This window comes from Dermacentor silvarum, chromosome 5 (genome assembly GCF_013339745.2).
Source record: "Dermacentor silvarum isolate Dsil-2018 chromosome 5, BIME_Dsil_1.4, whole genome shotgun sequence".
NCBI classification, from domain to species: domain Eukaryota; kingdom Metazoa; phylum Arthropoda; class Arachnida; order Ixodida; family Ixodidae; genus Dermacentor; species Dermacentor silvarum.
Genome location: NC_051158.1, coordinates 64,370,292 through 64,390,737, shown reverse-complemented (window position 1 = coordinate 64,390,737; position 20,446 = coordinate 64,370,292). Strand labels below are relative to the sequence as shown.

At 45.9% G+C, this 20,446-nt stretch overlaps 1 protein-coding gene across 1 annotated transcript in view; it reads left to right on the top strand.

Annotated features, from left to right (window-relative positions):
- Positions 1-20,446, top strand: part of LOC119454145 (axoneme-associated protein mst101(2)-like) — a 101,282-nt gene that overhangs the window by 154 nt on the left and 80,682 nt on the right. Inside the window, exons 2-5 of the mRNA XM_049667945.1 lie at positions 3,455-3,550; positions 4,773-4,868; positions 6,359-6,454; positions 10,760-10,855. Coding sequence (XP_049523902.1) covers positions 3,455-3,550; positions 4,773-4,868; positions 6,359-6,454; positions 10,760-10,855 — 384 coding nt within the window. The remainder of the gene's footprint in view (positions 1-3,454; positions 3,551-4,772; positions 4,869-6,358; positions 6,455-10,759; positions 10,856-20,446) is intronic.

Below are 20,446 nucleotides of genomic sequence, written 5' to 3'. Positions count from 1 at the left end.
GCGTGCGTGTGCGTGATATGCTTGTAAACGCTGTTAACTAAACTTGAGTCAAAGTTATCCAAGATTCTTGTTTCATTCGTGTCTGAAGATGGGCATTCCCCATCGTTGGGTATCTCACAAGATAAATTACGATGGACACGAAGATTAATTTTTAGTACAATTACTGCAGGCTTTTCAGGCAGGAATACATTCATATGTCCTCCGTGCTTTCTGAAAAACACACCTCAGATCGAAAGAGTTTTCAAAATGCAAGTTTTTTGGGGGCAGACTATGCACAATGTTTGTTTGTTTTATGCAAGAGCCCTCGTGTAATTATTGCAAGCTCAGAGCACATCTGTTTGGCTCAGAGCATCAAAATGCAAGTTTTTCAGGGGCAGACCATGCAGAATGTTTGTTTGCTTTATGCAAGAGCCCTCGTGTAATTGTTGAAAGCTCAGAGCACATCTGTTTGGCTCAGAGCACATCTAGGTGTGATATGAACGAGACACCCGTATGCAGCTAGAAACTTCATCCTAGAGAATCTTTGGGAACTCCTAGAGAATATTGGTTGTTGTTTCTTTCAATGCGACGCACTTGTTGCCTACTTTAGGTATCTTGATTCCATCTATCTATCTAACTATCTATCTAGTATCTACTATCTGTTTAGCCTCTTACACCGATACAGTGACCCACTCTCTTAAGCACTCACTTAGGCAAATATGTGCTCGTGACCGTAATGCCGTCGTGGTCATTTCTTTAAATGAATATATGTCAGGATAGACATGACAAGACATGCATGCAAGTCGTAACATGAATTACATGAGATGGCATTTGGGCTACCAAATATGCTCTTGGTCGTGATGCCGTCGTGGTCATTCTCTACCTGGACATTTCTTTACCATCCCATGTGACATACATGCATGACACAAATGGCATGGCATGAACGAGATTAATGCCAAACATGCGTGGCATGCGGGACATAAATAGAATGGCATGTATTCATGAGATACATGACATTACAAATACCATGACATTAATTACATGACATGGATACACGCATGACAAGACACGGATAACACCTTGGTAACGATTTGCGGGACCCAAAATGATGCTGGGTAGCCATCTACCTGCAAGATCCTTCGAATAGCAACCTCTCCTACAGTGGGTGGTATCTGCTTAATTTTTTTCACATCTTTGTAATTCGTATTTGTGTTCAGTGCTTTCTCTAGCATCACTTTTCGGTGTTTGTTGCATTGCAATTTCTTCCCACCAGGTGGCTGTTTCGATAGACGTTTTCCTACTACTCTTCTTGCATTCTTTAGTTCATCTCCTTTTCACCCATATCTCCCTACATCCTATTGCCGTAATGCATATCAAAATTGTACACATGTGTTTTGTCTCAATACATGTTGTTTTAGTTAGACCGAGTTACTATCACTTATTTTTTATTATTGTAATTTTATGTCCACTTTCACCTGTGTATATTGTTGATGTATTCTATATGCAATTTGTATATTGTAGACCCTTGACACAGACTGTGTACGGAGTTTCATGCACCGCGCCGGGCCCTAACACGATGACGCTCAACAGTAGAAAATTCACGCTACACAAATGAAACTCAGCCATCATATTAGCAAAATTACCTATAACCCTAGATTTCGTTTCAGGTGTCTCTTTACGGCGTGTGTATTCCGCGTTTTTCATTGGGTGACAATAAAAAGCAACACCCAATCGGTCTAAACTGGTAGACACCGCGCACGCCCGGTGACCATATTCAATTTTGTTGAAAATTTTATTTTTTCCTGCCCTTTCTTTCATGTGAAACACAGCTTTTCGAGTTCACCACAGACATTCACCTCAATCTGGATTCCGGCTTCCAAACAGACGTTATCTACCTCAGCTTTTCAAAAGCATTTGATCGTGTATCCCATAGTCGACTATTGACCAAGCGTTCTTGCCTCAGTCTTGACCCTTTAGTATTATCATGGATCCATTGTTTTCTTACTAATAGGTCCCAGTGCACAGTCATTGACAACCGTATATAGCTCGGCTAGCAAGACCGTGAGGTCCGGCGTTCCTCAAGATTCGGTCCTTGGTCCCCTTTTGTTTATAATTTTTATTAACGACCTCCCTAACGACATAGCATCCTCAGTGCGTTTGTTTCCAGATGACTGCGTCCTGGACCGGTGCATAACCTCGGAAACTGGTCATTTGTCGCGGCAAAATGACCTCAACAAAATAACTAACTGGTGCTCACGCTGGCTTATGGTACTTAACACTTCAAAATGTAATTTCATGTCCATTTCTCGGCAACAAAACAACAGAATTTACCCCTATTCCCTCAATTCATGGGTCCTCTCATCCACAGATACATACCGCTACCTAGGCGTCACAATATCAAACTCAACTGGTCCGACCACATCTCACAACTAGCGGCTGATTGTTCTAGATCGCTCGGATTAATCAAAAGGTCCCTATCAATGTCACCCACTTCTATTCGAAAACTTGCCTATGAAGCATTCATCCAAACTAAACTCGAATATGCGTCACCAATTTGGAGCCCTCATCAGGCTTACTTGATTAACGCGTTAGAATCTGTACAGAATCGGGCTGCGCGATTTACAGCTTCACAATGCGATTGGAACACAAGTATCAGTAGCATTAAATCTTCTCTTAATCTCCAGTCCTTGTCAACTCGCCGCACAATTGCACAACTGTCTTTTTCACAAACTCTACTACTATTTTCCCCAGTTGCGTAATTCACTTCTTCCTCCTCACCGCACTTCTCGTCGACTTTTCAACAGCTTAAGTGTACAACGTCTTCATGGAACCACCACCGCATTTCATAAATCTTTCCTGCCCATCACAATAGAGCACTGGAACGAACTGCCACAATCAATAGTTATTGAGCGTGATAGCTCAAAATTCAAGCAGTTACTGGCAGCCCATTATCAAACCTAATCACCTTGCTTACACCTGTGCCACGTCTTACTACTATTGCTTTATATATATATATATATATATATATATATATATATATAGATCTGGATATGTATATTTATTTTTCTTTTTTCCTATATTTAGCGTTCATACAATTTTTTGATATCATGACTGCTAGCTGTATTTCTGTTCTTGCCCCCCCCCCCTTATGTTATACCCCGACAGGGGCCTTTAAGGGTTAATAAATGATGATGATGAATGGATATCAAGAGAAGGTAAGCGCAGTCGAGGACGGCAGAAAACTAGGTGGGATGATGAAGTTAGCAAATTTGCAGGCGCAAGTTGGAATCAGCTCGCGCAAGACAGGGGTAATTGGAGATCACAGGAAGAGGCCTTCGTCCTGCAGTGGACATGAACATAGGCTGATGATGATGATGATGATGATGATGATGATGATGATGATGATGATGATGATGATGATGCGCGGTCAGGTCTCGTGCTTAACACGCTTACATCGTCATCGTTCCGCCAACAGATGACAGTCAGCACGAGTGCACCAAGCAGGAGTTGGACAGATGCGAGCCATATGGAAAGACATGTGACTTTAGCACCGGTGCCGCGCTGTGTCGAGGTAAGTGATTGCTGTCGCGGAAATGCAGTCGCATTCAATGCAAGTGCAATCTACCGGGTTTTTTATAAGGTCCGACGTTTTTTAGAAAATTGCCCGGGGCAGACAGCCCAATCCTGACCTTTGATCTAAATTACTCGGTGAGGCAGCCATTAGTTCTACGAGAAAATTAAAATGCTTAATTAAGTAATTAACAGAACTTCGCCAATTAACTTTTTCATTAGTTCATTTACGGCACATATTTAAATCTACGAATTATAGCCGGTGAGCTAGCAAGGTGTATCCACTTGGAACGAATCCTCAGGACTGCAACAGTTTCAACATATTAATTCTCAAAGTGTCCGACGAAATGTATCGAAGTTCCAGTTGCTTCTTTTAAGAAAACGCTGTGTTATGCATTGAAGAACAAAGTGCTGCTCAGCCGAGCTCACTCGGACTGAGAGTCATCAATATTCTACTTAGATGTCTTCACTCGGACTTCAGCCTCATCAAACGTCTTCTCACACTCGTGGGTCAGTCTGACTGAGTCGAAACATGAGTGATGAGTTTGCCGACAAATATATGCGTACGTGCGTACGTGCGTGTGTATGTGCTTTTTTTTGTCGCGTCTTGGCGCTCGTCGTCTCACTGCAGTCGTTTTTCCTTTTTTTCTTTTGTTCCGGTGGTGTTCGACTGAACAATTGTACTCCAATTCTATCTTGAACGCTAAGAGCAACGCAGCAAGTGAAAGCAACACTTAAGCAAGTGAGCTGAGCCTTCAAAAGACGAGCGGACCTCTTGCGGGATAGACGTATCGTAGCCATGGCAGCCCCGTAATTTCTGTCGTGTTTTTTATCTCTCCCATAAACAAATTGATTATATTCAGTGGAAACTAAGCATTGCCGTCTGGCGTGGTCAGAAATAAACAGTACCATCACATGCTGATTTTTTTTTCTTGCAGTAGGTTTCATTTTTTCCACAAATACAAAAACACAGTACGCGCCTGAGCTCTGAAAACCGACGGTAACGCGTGAAAACCGGCTTTCACGTGCAGCTAGTATACTTATGAAACACCTTGCCACTTCAGAAGTTTGCCTGATCAAACAGATCAAAGGAAGAAATACCAGGTCATACTGCCACGTCTGCTTGCTCCTATCTATCTATCTATCTATCTATCTATCTATCTATCTATCTATCTATCTATCTATCTATTTTTCACTGCATTTGATTTTTTTTCTTTTCACAGACAAGACGCCCGGCAAGTGCAGTGAACAAGATGAAGAAATGTGCAGTGAAAGTGAACCGACGTGTGATTTTGGCTCTGGAGCCCCCGTGTGCATTGGTAAGGAATGACAGTGAACCCTGGAGGGTAGCTTGAAAGCTCATTGCTCTATTTACTAGCACGCTCAATATCAAAATACATTCTGTAATTCTACAAACATTCTACTTGCATCACCGTTTTAACGTATAGCCTGCAAGCAAGAGATTAATATGAGGTGAATATGGCCTGCAGATTTTTATTCTACCACAATACAAGTTTTTATATAGACTGCATGTGCTTGTATCGCCCATATACGTATATAGTTTAAAATAAGATTTCCATATGACATACAACGACATTAAGTGAGTGAGGCGAACGGCTCTGCCTCCCCGCTCCATGCGGGCAAAAGATAAACTACTCTGAGGCAAATCCGGTAACAATACGTGTACAGACAAGCTATAGACTACCTTTATTTTTACTAGGAAGCAATCACGGACTACTCTGCATTATAAACATTGAAAGTTACACAATTCGGAAGGCTACAGAATGCCTATATGCGCCACGCATATGGAGAAAAAAACTACTGGCTCTCCCGTAATCGAGAGTAGATGTAAGCATGAAATGGCTACCGGCAAAGTAGATTGGTGCCGCGACGCAGGCCTGAAAGCTTACTGAGACGAAATGAACCTGTTTTGAACTGAACCTCGTTGCACGTCTCGTCTCGGTCAAACAACCATCCGCGGCGCGCCTGACGCTGGCTGCCTGGTCACGCAGCGTGGCGTCATCTCTCGAAGGAGGCGGCGCAAAACACGCGCCACGGAACTCACGGACCACTGGCGTTGAAAAGAGCACAGGCAACCCTGTTTCAGCGCCAAAAGATGACAATCAAGTGTTTGGTGTCCTCTATCTGCCTTTTGAACGTCAGCTATTGGAAATGACAAATAAAACTTCAGCGTACTAGAAGTTACAGCTTGAGTGATATTGTGAACAAACATTAGGCAGAACTCGGAAGCAATATTTTGTGTAACTTGTTTGGGAAGTAACTAGCGTATGTAACGCGGTCCTGTGCAAAGGGTTGGGGGCCACATTTGTAACTTTTGAGTGGTTGCCCGCATGATCTTGTTTTGTTCTCGTTTGAGTGCCCGGATAACAGCTCTGGCTTTTGGCTCAAGGTCACTTGAAGGTCGCCGACAACGGGAGCTAAAAGAATTTCATGCTGAAAATCTACCGAGCCAAAGTTTCAAACTCACGACTCCGCGACAATGCACACTTCGGATCGGCACGCGTTTAACCACTGCGCTAGCATGCGACAATCACGCTTGTCGCGCTTGGTAATTTGTGCAAGGGGTCGCGTTTCACGCAGCCTCCGAGAGCGGTGGCATCCGCGCGTATATTTCGGAGGCCACAACAGGCGGTACTGGAATGAAGTAAACGAGTTCGGCGCAGGGGGAATCGCTGAAGTCTGCCGATATTTGGAGGGGAGTGGGTAAGGAAGCCAAGATCCTGTGGTGGGAGATCAGATCCTCAAGGAACGATATGTGCTTGCACTGAATTTCTTCGTTCTTTTTCAGATCCAGAACGTGAAACGTGCAGCAAAGAAGAGAGAGAAGCGTGTAAAGAAGAAGGAAAGCAGTGCGACTTTACCGCTGGCGCCCCCACGTGTGCTGGTACGGGAACAAAGCCTGTAGAGTCCTCCAAAGATTGTTTACCGCGTTGCACTTGTGCAGAAAGTTGGCGTAATGATAGAGCTTCAACAACAAGGCTATCGCGTAACAATATTCACGTTTCGTACTGTGTAGTGGAGAGTTCAGCGGAATACCGTCTGGCGAGGAGGATATAGACTGAAGCAAGAATAAACAAACACTTGCAAAAATTGTGAGAAAGAAAATCAGCAAAGGTTTTCGAGGCCCCGACGGGCCCGTTGTTCACAATGATAACAAAGACGCTCTGTCCTTGCTTATACTGCACAGTCCTTGCAATATAAGATGCACAGTCCTCGCAGTATAAGAGGCGCATAAGGTGCACAGTCCTTTCAATACAAGCAAGGACTTTGCATCTTTGTTGTTATTGTGAACAAGGGGCCTATGGAGGCCTCGAAACTTATTGTTCGTTATTTTTCCTGATGCTGGCGAAACTTGGTTTATTCTTGCTTCATCTTTTGTGCTGTGACAGAAAAAAAATGGACAGTACAAAAAACCCTAATTGTGCACATACTTTTTTGTTTACACATAGATGCGTAAGAATCTGCATTATTATTTGCCTGACGTGTTCATTTGGGACTATAGGATATGTGGGTTATGGGGCATATGGGTGTTTCTCGATAAGATAGCATTGTTTTTTGCATTAGTCGTTCCGCGAAACCAAGGAACTTTAGCTGTCAGCTCACGTGGCCATAAGTTAAACCAGTGCAATAAAATGTACAGTCGCAACAATATGTACAGTCGCAGCCTAGCTATAGACACATACAGCTAGTGACAACAGCTCTTGTATGGATGGTACGCTATGCTCTGTAACACAACTCCACATTAGACACCTCTTCTCTAGAAGAAATCTGACCTCTTGCTGAGTGTCTGTAAAATATTGCTACCGAGAGCATAGAATTTTTCCTAATAGTTTCTTCAGCATTATTTCATCAGTTCTCCGTAGTTCTCTCGAATATTTCTTGGAAATTTGCAAGAATTTCCTTAGTTGGTTGTGCTCCCACATTGAGCGAAAGTTTCCCTGAAACAAAAAGTTGCCAAGATTAAATGTAATTTCTGGCAATTTACATTCTCCACAAACGTTTGAAAAATCCGTAAAAGTCAAGAGCAAAAGTAATTTAACCCCGACGCGTCCATCCCCCTTCTGTAGTAAGAATCGTGTAATTTCTATCGGAGCAGTCTCAAGACAAAGCCACTGCAAAGTATAAGGTAGTTGGCGTCGCCACCTCCGGGTTTCATGGGCAGTTAGTTCCATGTGACGTCATATATTGTGAGGACGTCTTCCCCATGCTAGTTTACTGTCCATTACAGATAAAGACGGTCACAGTGCATTTGAACACCAACGAGAAGTCAACCGTGCAATTTTTGTGCGTCTTGTTTGTCTGCCGAAAGCATAAGTCGTATCAGCGGAATATATTCGAAATCTTTAGCGCAACATTACGAGGTGACTATCGTCTCTGTTACCTCGGTATTCAAAGTAAAAGATCATAGTTCATTTTCTCAGTGACTTGTGTGATCCCCTTTTTCTTATTTTCGTTTTGAAGATCAAGATAAGATGATGTCCCTAAATTGAACCTGCCTGTCTAGTCATATTCATGAAAGGAAAATTCAGCATCCACCCAAACTGTAGCAGGAAGCTACAAATGAAACCCATGCGGGTTTCTCAGAAAGAAAACTTCGCATTTGAAGAACGATCGTCCTAGCCCGGCCATCAAACCCGGGACCAACGCCCTTTCCGGGGCAGTTTCTCTTCCATTTCATTTTATTTCATGAACCTATCTCCACTTTTCGGGCTTCCGCAGAACCTATTCGCTCTAGCCATATTTATGTTCTTAAATATGATGATGATGATAGTCTGGTAGAGCTTAAGAATACAGGAGAGGCCCCCCCAGATGACCGAAGCGCGGCAGCCGATTGCCTCCGCGACTACAGAAATAATCCCGCTGACGCGACTCGGCCCAGTTCGAAGCGCGGGCAGCCTGTTCTCCGTCGGCGGGGTCACCGGCAGGCCGCCTCATGACGTCAGTCTAGAGTGCGCGCCCATTAGTGGAGGCTCGTGTGCATCCACCTTTGAGGGACAAAACCACCGCCTTCTAAAGTTGCACTCGACTATCACCATCAGCCTATATTTATGTCCACTGCAGGACGAAGGCCCCTCCCTGCGATCTCCAATTATCCCTGTCTTGCGCTAGCTAATTCCAACTTTCGCCTGCAGATTTTCTAAGTTCATCAACCCACATATTTTTCTGCCGTCCTCGACTGCGCTTCCCTTCTCTTGGTATCCATTCTGTAACTCTAATGATCCACCGGTTATCCATCCTACGCATTACATGGCCTGCTAGCTCCACTTTTTCCACTTAATGTCAACTAGAATATCGGCTATCCCCATTTGTTCTCTGATCCACACTGATCTCTTCTTGTCTCTTAACGTTAGACATAACATTTTTCGTTCCATCGCTCTTTGTGCGGTCCTTAACTTGTTCTCGAGCTTCTTTGTTAACGTCCAAGTTTCTGCCCCCTATGTTAGCGCCGGTAGAATGCAATGATTGTACACTTTTCTTTTCAACGACAGTGGTAATCTCCCAGTCAGGATTTGGTAATGCCTGCCGTATGCACTCCAGCCCAATTTTATTCTTTTATGAATAAAAGTATGATGGTCCACCGGTTATGCATCCTACGCATTACATGACCTGCCCAGCTCCATTTTTTTCTCTTAATGTCAATTAGAATGTCTACTCTCCCCTTTTGCTCTCTGATCCACACCGCTGTCTTCCTGTCTCTTATCGTTAGGCCTTACATTTTTCGTTGCATCGCTGCAAGCTTCTGCCACATATGTTAGCACTGTTAGAATGCAATGATTGTACACTTTTCTCTTCAACGACAGTGGCAAGCTCCCAGTCAGGTAAGCTCCCAGTCAGTACCCGACTATAGTTATATGTAACTCTCACGCTCGTCTTATCATGCTGTGCCATTGTGCAAGGTGATTCAGGACACCTGAGACGGTTATTTATTTCCCTATGAATTGGCCTCACAAAATGCACGTTGGCTAATTTCAGGACGTGAAGTTGTGTGCAAACTTCTGTTTTTTTTTTTTTTTTTTTTTGCCGTTGTCACTTCTTTCCTTTATCCATTCAGTCAGCCCGTATTTAAATATTACCTTTACTGAAGGAAAGGTTTCCTTCTCCAACGTTATCGTTCACCAAGATTAGTAAACGTTGATGAAGAGAATCCATCAGCTCCGAACGTCTATATCTACTAACCCTATATACGTATCTATACAGACTGTATCGGATAAGCAACGCCTAATTTGACGATCTGGGCCTGAAGTAAAACTTTGATGGACCGAGATACGCTAGTTGCTATGCCTTCTTGAACGCAAACTCAACATGCAACGCTGCCCTCTGCCTCCGGAGGTCTCCTTATGACTCTGTATAGGAGGTGATACGCCCTGAGACAATACTGTAATTTACAAGACCATTATGATTACGTGCGAGCAAATGGGGTTATTAACATACGCGGGGTCACGGGCCTTGTCTCAGTTTTATCGATAGCGAATCAATACACAAACATTTACATTTCTAGTCGGTTATACTATATGTAAACCTTTGCGGATGCTAAACATTTCGGCTGCGGCGAGAACATTTGTGCAAGTCATGCATGCTACAGGCATCCGCCTGGTTACACCCCCAGCATATCCTCGACTCCTATCTGCCAAGGTTGATACGGCGTGAAGCGTGCGTTGCGCAGAATCAGTATAATGCGCAGCGCTCGTCATGACCTTCGCGATAATAACCTCCTTCATGTTCCTGCCGTGATAACTCACTGAAGCACATTACTCACAAGACGAAGAACCACGCAAAGCAAACACGGTGCTTACAACTGGCGTTTATTGAAGGGTTACAGAATATAAACCATAGAAACACGTGTTTCTTCGTCTAAGTCCCATCAGTAGCGCGCTTTAGCAAGTTCAGATGCATTACTAACTCGATCAAGTTCGCACCTTGTTCAGCTTTCTTACCACCATATCTCTGTCTGCTGCAGTCACTTCACTCAGGCTGACCTCCCAGCCCTAATCTCATTTTAAGGTTCATCTTTCCCTCGTTTCCGGAATTAAACCAAAACTTGAGAACAGCATTACGTTTTTCATAAATTTTTTTCGAATACCTCAGAGATGAAGCCGTCAGCATTTGTCCAACTCCAACTTTCCTTGAAAGCCTCTCGCTTGCACCCTCAGTCGACATCGTGTATCTCTCCTTTTTGCTCTTCCACCAGATAATAATCGCACCACGTGCAATGAAGAAGAGAAAAAGAACTGCAGGGAGCTCGGGAAAGCATGCGACTACAGCGCCGCTGGCCCTCTTTGCGTAGGTAAGCGCACGTCCTCAACAAGTTATCGCACGGAGCTGCGACATTAGCAACTGCAGCTATGCTGGGTTATTTACTTTATTGAAAACAAGCATATTAAATTTCCCTGCGGTAGATAGCGCAATCATATCACGCCATCCTGATTACTTGGAAGCGGGAACTACTTCAAAGAAAAAAATACTGATTTAAACTAATTTACAAAAGCTTACTAATAAAGTCTGTAATCAATTGCTTTAGAAACCATGTAATAATCATTTCAGAGAACATGTCTCAGTTGCAGTATTGAATCCGTGTACTGAAATAATTTATATAAGCAGAAATCTAGTACATTAGCGAAATGCATTGATGTTCTACTTGACACTTATCGGCACTGTACAAAACGGAGCACTGCTATGATGGCACAGATTTCAGGACGCATTTCTCAGAGCAGGTGCTAAGGACAATATTTCTGATAAATAGATATTATTTCATTGCTCATTGTTATCGTATTCACTTCCGCAACTATAACGTGTGCTCTAGTCTGAATAATTGTACGATATGATTAGTAAATGTTGTTAATTAGAAAAGAGCACTCTGCGGTTTGTATTGCAAGTACTATCCCCCTCTTGACGTAATCCAGCTGTTGTGACTGAATTGCGACATCTACCACAGGGGAGCTTTGATATGTGTGTTTCCATTAAGGTAGGCAATAAGGTATGTCTTATCACTCTGTCTGCACATGAGGAATGAGGGCAAAATGCAAAAAAATACCCGTGTAGCATCCAATGTGTGCACGTTAAAGAATCCCAGGTGGTCAACATTAATCTGGAGCCCGCCATTACGCCGTGTCTCATAATCTTATGGTGGTACATAATACCCTAGGATTTAATTTTAATTTTTATACATCTGGAGCAATGTTTTTCCCGACGGTTATCTTTTTCTAGTGGAACTGCTTTAGCACAAGCTTTATATGTACATTGTTTTTTTTTTTGTCAGATGACACACGCACTAGCTGTAACGAGGAGGAAAAGGAGATATGCAAGTCGATGGGATTGGTTTGCGACTTCAGCGCGGGAGCAGCTGTCTGCATTGGTAAGACTTCTTACATTATAACTGACCACAACGACACGAGCATTTACAGTTAATTCGAGTGTGTGAAGCAGCCTACTAAATCTCTAAGCGATCGAGCGATCGGTTATTTCTGAAAACTAAATTTGTACAGGCTATTCAAGGCGGGACTGTTGCACATCAGTTATCAGAGCTCTTCAATGATGCAATTTGAGAAACTTCCCACAGACAAGACGCCCGGCAAGTGCAGTGAAGAAGATGAAGAATCGTGCAGTGAAACCGAAACGATGTGTGATTTTAGCTCTGAAGCCTGCGTGTGCACTGGTAAGGAATGACAGCACCCCCTGCAGGATTGCTCGAAAGCTCATTGCTCTTTTAATGAGTACGCCCATTATCGAAATTTATTCTGCAATTCTACAAATATTCCACTTAAATCACAGGTTTAACATGTAGCCTCTCAGCTAGATATTGACGTGAAATGAATATGGCCTACAGATTATTATTCTAACACAATACTAGCTTTTATGAAGACTGCATATGTGTCTATTCACCCGTATCAATATACCGTTAAACCTCGATATAAAAAATTCTCAATATAACGAAGTATTTCACTTTACAGAACCTCTTGTCCGTAGAACATCATGTATCTATAACCTCAATATAACGAAGCGTGCTTATGCGCGATTTCAATATAATGAAATTTCACTACCACCGCAAAGGAATACCGAGACAATAAACGAAACTTCCGCCGACACAGATGGCCAAATGATTGAATTACAAGCGGCTGCTTGCGAACGCACCTCTCAAATCACGTGCCGCGCGACAAAAGCGACCGCGGAAGTGGAGCAGCCTCATGTTCGGTCGTGACCCCTATCCTATCGCGCCCCGCGCACTGTGTGCTTTAGGTGCGAGTGAAAGCGTGCGAGGATGAGACAATAAAGATGATTTCTTCACGAGTGCCGCCTTCCCACGCAAGCAAAGGGAAAGAGGGGGAGGGGAACGAGCTAGCGATAACGCGATCAAGCGCACGAGAGGGCGGGGCGGGGAGGGGGGAGTGGGGGGTAAGTTCGCGCGCGTCTCGATTTCTGGCGCACGTCTCAGCCGTGGCTGTGCATGACTGTAAGCCCGGCTGAGCGCATGTGCAGCCGCGCATCCTATTTTAGAGGTAATCTGCCGCGCGTGGAGACTGGGCGTGCCCAGACGGTGTGGTATCATGTAAGCTATCATCCCGCGCGTTTAATATTGCAGGTTGCGTATCTCTAGTTTCGGAGACCCGTTGAAGCGAGAGGCAGAGGAAGCATTCGCTCCCCGCTGCCTGTGCTTTTCATGATAGCCTCGTTCCACTGCGGGCGACGCTATCAGCCGCAGGGGTGGAGTGGACGCGAAAGCGTGGCTAGCCGGCTTCGCTTATTCCATGAAAATATCGTCGACGTGGCATGAAACCGCATCACTCGTCACCGATTCCCGAATTCAACAAAATGAAATGCTTTCTCAAACTTGCTTTTTTCGAATATCCCCACAATTCGGAAAATATTGCGGCCCCTTTCGTGCAAGAAAAAATTATCGGCGACTGCACTTATTTGCATGAAAGGTCAAATTTCAATACAACGAAATTTCGATATAACGAAGCAATATGCCGATTTTACCGACTTCGTTATATCGAGGTTAAACTGTAGTTTAAAATAAGATTTCTATGTGGCATACAAGGACATTAGGTGAGTGAGACGCAGGGGTCTACCTCTCTGCTCCACTGGGGGCAAAAAAAAACTACTCTGAGGCAAATCCCGTCGTGTATAGACTAGCTATAGACTAGCTTTGTTTTCACGAGGAAGCAATCACCGACAACTGTGCATTATAAGCACTGAAACATTCACAACTTAGAAGTCTATAGGACACCTGTGCGTCACGCATAGAAAAAAATCTACCCCGAGACAAAGTTTCGAACTCACAACCCTGCGACAATGCGCACTTCATATTAGCATGCGTTTAACCATTGCACTAGCATGCAACAATCACAGCTGGTAATTTGTGCAAGGGGTCGCGTTTATATATATTTTGGAGGCCACAACAGGCAATACTGCAATGAAGTAAATGAGTTGGGTGTAGGGGGAATCGCTGCCGATATTTTATCTTCGGAGGGGAGGTGGGTAAGGAAGCCAAGATCCTGTAGTGGGCGATCATATTGTCACGACGGCGAAAGCTCGAGGGACAAACGAACCGCACCACAAGCGGGTGGTGCTTTGCGTCTTTGGCAGTCAGGACAAGTGCGCACATGATAATTAACATCGGCTGGGAGCTTCGGCCAATAATACTTCCGCCGCAGTCGGGACAATGTTCGTGTGGAGCCCAGATGACCTGAGGTCGTCTCATCATGACACGCTGTGAGAACTTCATTGCGAAGCGAAGCAGGCACGACCAGTAAGTAGGTGCTGCCCGTCGGAGAAAAGTTCTTCTTATAGAGAACATTGTCCTTCAAACAAAATGACGCCAGACTGCGTCCAAACAGGCGAGGCACGTCTGCGGCCTTCCAAGAAATCAATAAGCGGAAGCAGTTCTGGGTCGTCGCGCTGCTGCTGGGAAATGGTAAATGTATCGACGATTCCCAAGAATGCACCGTCTGTGTCCGGATCCTCGGTGACAGAAGGCTGTATACGTGACCGAGAGAGGCAGTCGGCGTCGGTATGCTTTTTCCCTGACCTGTATACGACGGACATGTTGAACTCCAGAAGCCTGAGGCTCCAGCGCGCCAATCGACCGCAGGGGTCTTTTAAATTAGTCAGCCAACACAGAGAATGCTGGTCACTGACGACGGTGAATGAGCGACCGTATAAATAAGGGCGAAAAGCCCACACAACGGCGAGGCATTCTTTCTCCGTAGTTGAATAGTTTTCTTCTGAGCGCGAAAGAGTTCTGCTGGCGTAGGCTATCACTTTCTCGGAGCCGTCTTGCCATTGCACCAGCACGGCTCCCAGACCTACATTGCTCGCGTCAGTATGAAGTGCTGTCGGGGCGTCCTGGTCAAAGTGTGCCAGAACTGGGGGCATTTGCAGACGCTGACGGAATTCGGTAAATGCCATTTGCTCGCGTTCGCCCCAAACAAAGGGAACATCTTTTCGTGTTAGTCGCGTCAACGGTGAGGCAATACGTGAAAAGTCCGCAATAAACCGGCGATAATAGGCGCACAGGCAAAGAAGCGTCTCACTGCCTTCCTGTTAGGTGGTGTGGGGAATTTTGTAACCGCGTCTATTTTGTCTGGGTCAGGCCGGACACCTTCGCTACTGACGACGTGGCCCAGGAATTGGAGTTCGTTAAAGCCAAAATGACATTTTTCAGGCTTTAACGTGAGGCCTGCAGAGCGTACGGCTTGGAGAACAGCCTGTAGCCGGGTTAGATGCTCTTCAAATGTAGCCGAAAAAACGATCACATCGTCGAGGTGAACCAAGCACGTTTGCCACTTTAGACCTGAAAGTACGGTGTCCATTAGACGCTGAAAAGTGGCTGGCGCTGTACACAAACCGAAAGGTAGCACCTTAAATTCGTAGAGACCGTCGGGCTTCACGAAGACAGTTTTCTCCCGATCGCGCTCATCGACTTCGATTTGCCAATACCCGCTGCGTAGGTCCATGGAGGAAAAATAGCGTGCGTGGAGCAACCTGTCGAGTGAATCGTCGATGCGTGGTAACGGATAGACGTCTTTCTTTGTTACCTGATTTAACTTGCGGTAGTCAATACAGAAACGTAAGCTGCCGTTTTTTTTTTCTTGACCAACACCACAGGGGACGCCCAAGGACTCTTCGAAGGCTGTATCACATCATCCTCGAGCATTTTCTTCACGTGCTTTTGTATTTCTTCGCGTTCCTTCGGGGCCACAAGGTAGGGGTTCTGTCGAATCGGTCTAGTAGCATCGTCCGTAATAATCCAATGTTTGGTCAGTCGTGTTTGCTTGACCTTGGACGTACACGAAAAGCAATCCTCAAACTGCTGTATTAGTTCCAGTAGGCACTGCCTCTCAGCGGGCAACAGAGCCAAGCGAACATCGATGGACAATGTTGTCGGGGCCGGAATGGTCTTGTCACTCGTTCCTCGGTCGTGCACAGCGAAGCAGTCCTTTACTTGTACTATGTCATCACAGAACGCAACTGCAGTGCCTTTCGGGACGTGGCGGTGTTCGTTGCTAAAGTTCGTAAGGATCACTGCTGCATGCCCACGATTTAAATCCAGAATGCCCCGTGCAATCGAAACGCCTTGTGTGAGCAATAATACGTTGATTTGTTCCGCTATCACATCACCGTGGTAAGGCCTCTCGGTAGAAACAGACACAAGGCAGCAGGTTCGCGGCGGCATCGTCACGTCCTCGGCTAGTCGCAAACGCCCGTGCTATCATAGTTGCAGTCTACATCTGGGTTCGCTGAAAATGTGACCAAACGCTCCGGGATGTTTATAATAGCTCCATAATCCCGCAGAAAATCCATCCCCAAGATGAGTTCTTTGCAGCACTCGGGGAGAATAACGAACGTGGCAACAAAGCTGGAATCACCGATGCGGAGTCTGGCGGTACATTTACCCATTGGCGTCATTATCTGACCCCCCGGCACTTCTTATGTGTGGCCCTGTCCATGGTGTTTTCACCTTTTTAAGGCGGTCAACCAGCTCTTGACGCATAATCGAGAAATCAGCACCGGTGTCCACAAGGGCTGTTACGGGATGTCCGTGAACAAAAAGGCTGAGGTCGGCGCGAACACATTCGTCGGCATTACTCGTCGTCGGCATGTCGTCTTGTTGCGGCGGTTGGGGGGTCTTTTCGGCGTCTCGACAGTTGGCAACCTTCCCCCCGGAGGTCGCGGCCGTTAGTTTCCCCGGTGAGGACTGGGGGAACGGCCTCTGACGACGTCAGCGAAACTAGGACGGTTGGGGGAAGCGGAACGTTGAGGTGACGGAGACTGCCAGCGACGACGTGGCGAAGCGGCTTGGGTGGTCGGCGAGTAACCCTCGTCCAGGGCACGGCGGTATTCAAAGCGCGGGGAAGCTGAACGTGGAAAGCCTCCAAACGCGACGTCTCGATGAGGGCAGTAACGGGCAATGTGGCCCGGTTCCCCACAGTAGAAGCAGAGTGGCCGACGGTCGGCAGTGCGCCACAAGTCAGTTCGGCGAGCTGGTGGTCGTCTCCCAGGCTCCCGCTGCCACGATGGAGTGGTAACAGGTCGCGGATGGAACGGCGTGGCCGGCGGTGGAGGGGGAGGACGACGAACGGCATCGGCATAGCTCAACGGGCGTGATTCGGGGCACGGCGCGGGCGATGAAAAGGCTTGCCGCAGCTCCTGGTGGACGACTTCGGCAGCAGAAGCAACTGCTGGCTCGGTAGGAGGAGCAACCAGGGTTTGTAGTTCCTCACGCAGTATGCTGCGAATCAGCTCTCGCAGAGAGCTTTCGCTAGTGGTGGCATTCTGAACGGCGGCGCTTATCGGTGTCGTACTGGACAGGCGGTCAATGTGGCGGCATCGTTGTTGAAGTGCTCCCTCGATTATTGTGGCCTCCTTGATGAATTCGTCTACCGTGGTTGGTGGGTTTCGTACCAGGCCTGCAAACAACTGTTCCTTAATTCCGCGCATGAGATGGCGCACTTTCTTAGTCTCGGGCATATCGGGGTCAGCTCGGAGGAATAGACGGGACATATATATCCTCAGCATACATAGCGACGCTTTCGTTGGGTTTCTGGAAGCGCGCTTCGATTAGCTGTTGCACGTAATCCCGCTGGTCGGAACAGGAGAACGTATCCAGAGTTGGCGTCGAAAGTCGTTCCAGGTTTGGAAGCACGCTTCCCGTTTCTGGAACCACGTGCGCGCACTGTCTTCTAGTGCGAAATAGGCGCGCCTAAGTTTTTGTTCTGCGTTCCATTCCTTGACTTTGGCAACCCTCTCATACTGATCAAGCCAGTCCTCAACGTCTTCAAACGCATCGCCACAAAAGATATTCGGAACGAGGGGATGCTGAAGAGTCACCTGGGAAGGGCTTGTCGTCATCTGTGAAGGAAGAAGATTCGCCGATGTAGGAGTGTCCATGCTGGTCGGAGCTGGAACGCTGGTGAATTCTGGGCTCAGGCCTAACAGGCGGCGGCTGAATCGTTGCACTGGAGTAATGTCGAGAGGTTGATTCTCAGGACTGCGTGTACGGGTCCGAGCAGGCGTCCCGAGCATCAGGTACCCAGCACCTCGACCAGTGTCACGACGGCGAAAGCTCGAGGGACAAACGAACCGCACTTGTCGGCAGAGGCAGTAACAAGAACGGACGGTTTTAAAAATACCGCGCGCTAGTCACTGCATCTTCTTCTTCTTGCTATGTTTTTCATAAGCGCCGATGTGTCTTATGTCGTCGTCATCGCCGCGCTAGACACGTGGCAATATCCGTAAGGACCTACATGTACTGGCACCGTACTTAATTCTTTTTCAGATCCAGAACGTGAAACCTGCAGCAAAGAAGAGAGCGAAGCCTGTAAAGAAGGAGGAAAGCAGTGCGACTTTACCGCTGGCGCCCCCACGTGTACTGGTACGGAAACACAAAGCACACAGGATCCTCCTAATCTTTTTTTACTTCGTTGCACTTGTTTAGAAAGTTGGCGTAGCAGTAAAGCTTCAACAAAACTATCACTTATAATACTCACGTTTCGTAATGTCTAGTCGAGAGTTCAGTGGAATACCGTCTGGTGAGGACGATATATACTGAAGCAAGAATAAACAAACACTTGCAAAAATCAGGAGAAAAAAGAGCAACAAAGGTTGAAGTTTCGAGGCCCCCATAGGCCCCTTGTTCACACTAACAACAAAGATGCACAGTCCTCACTTGTATTGCAAGGACTGTGAATCTTTGTTGTTATTGCAAACAAGGTGCCCCCTCGAGACGTCATCTTTTATTTTTCTTTATTTTTCCTGATTTTGGCGAGTATTGGTTTATACTTGCTTCATCTTTCGTACTGACACGAAAAAGAAATTATCATACAAAAATCCATAATTGTGAACATACTTTTAATACGTAAGCATTATTTGGCGAGTATCACAGCCTTGTCACGCGAAATGCATAATGTGTAAATATATATGTGTACAAAAATGCGTAATGTTCAAGTTAAGATATGTTTTCATAATGCACAATGCCATGAAACAAAGAAAACTCTGCTCTCCCTATACAATGCTATATGGACCTCCGGCGAGATTCCCTCTGCCTGGAAAGAGGCCATTGTCATTCCTATACTGAAGCAGGGCAAGGACCCATCGTCTGCTTCAAGTTACCGGCCTATAGCACTAACAAGCTGTCTCTGCAAACTGTTCGAAAAAATGATAAACCGACGACTAATACATTTCCTTGAATCAAACAAACTGCTTGACCCGTACCAATGCGGGTTTCGAGAGGGTCGATCCACAGCCGACCATCTGATACGTATTGAGACGCAAATTCGTGAAGCTTTTGTCCATAAACAGTTCTTTCTGTCTGTATTCCTTGATATGGAAAAAGCCTACGATACCACGTGGCGGTTTGGAATACTTAGAGACCTCTCACACGTTGGTATACGTGGTAACATGTTAAATGTCATAGAAAGTTATTTATCTAATCGCACGTCCCGTGTTCGTGTGAGAAATGCTGTCTCAAGGACCATTTGTGCAGGAAACTGGAGTGCCACAGGGCGAGGTGCTCAGTTGCACTCTCTTTATCGTAAAAATGAGTTCTTTGCGTCTGTATATCCCAAGAAACATGTTTTATTCTGCATACGTCGATGATGTACAAATAGGTTTCGCCTCGTGCAATCTCGCAGTCTGTGAGCGGCAGATTCAGCTTGGTCTGAACAAGGTGTCTAAGTGGGCAGACGAGAATAGATTTAGCCTTAACCCACAAAAGACCACCTGCGTCCTGTTTTCCAGAAAGAGGGGTCTGCACCCCGATCCTGACATTGAGTTGCTGAGGACAACGTGTGGCCGTAAAAGCCGAACATAAATGTTTAGGTGTGATTCTAGATACGAAGCTTACGTTTGTGGCACACATACGGTATCTAAGAAACAAGTGCACGAAAACAATAAATATTCTAAAAGTGTTGTCACGCACCGCTTGTTGTAGTGACACAAAGTGTCTTTTCAATCTGCATAAGAGCTTCATACTCACAAGACTAGATTACGGCGCTATAGTGTACCATTCCGCTACGCCAAGCGCCCTAAGGATGCTGGATCCTGTACACCATCTAGGCATCCGCCTAGCCACTGGTGCCTTCAGGACAAGTCCTGTGGCAAGCCTGTATGTAGAGGTGGACATGTGGTCACTTGACATGCAACGTTCATACCTAAGCCTCACCTATTTCCTGAAAGTTAATTCGAACTCGGAACACCCGTCTTTCTCAACCGTAAATGATATGACCAGTGCCACACTTTTTAATAACCGGCCGACAGCAAGAGATCCCTTCTCAGTAAGTGTAAGGAAAATTAGTGAACAAATGGATATCCCACTACCTGAAAATACTCTGATGGCCCCAGCAAAGCCAGTGCCACCGTGGCAGTGGCAACTCATAGA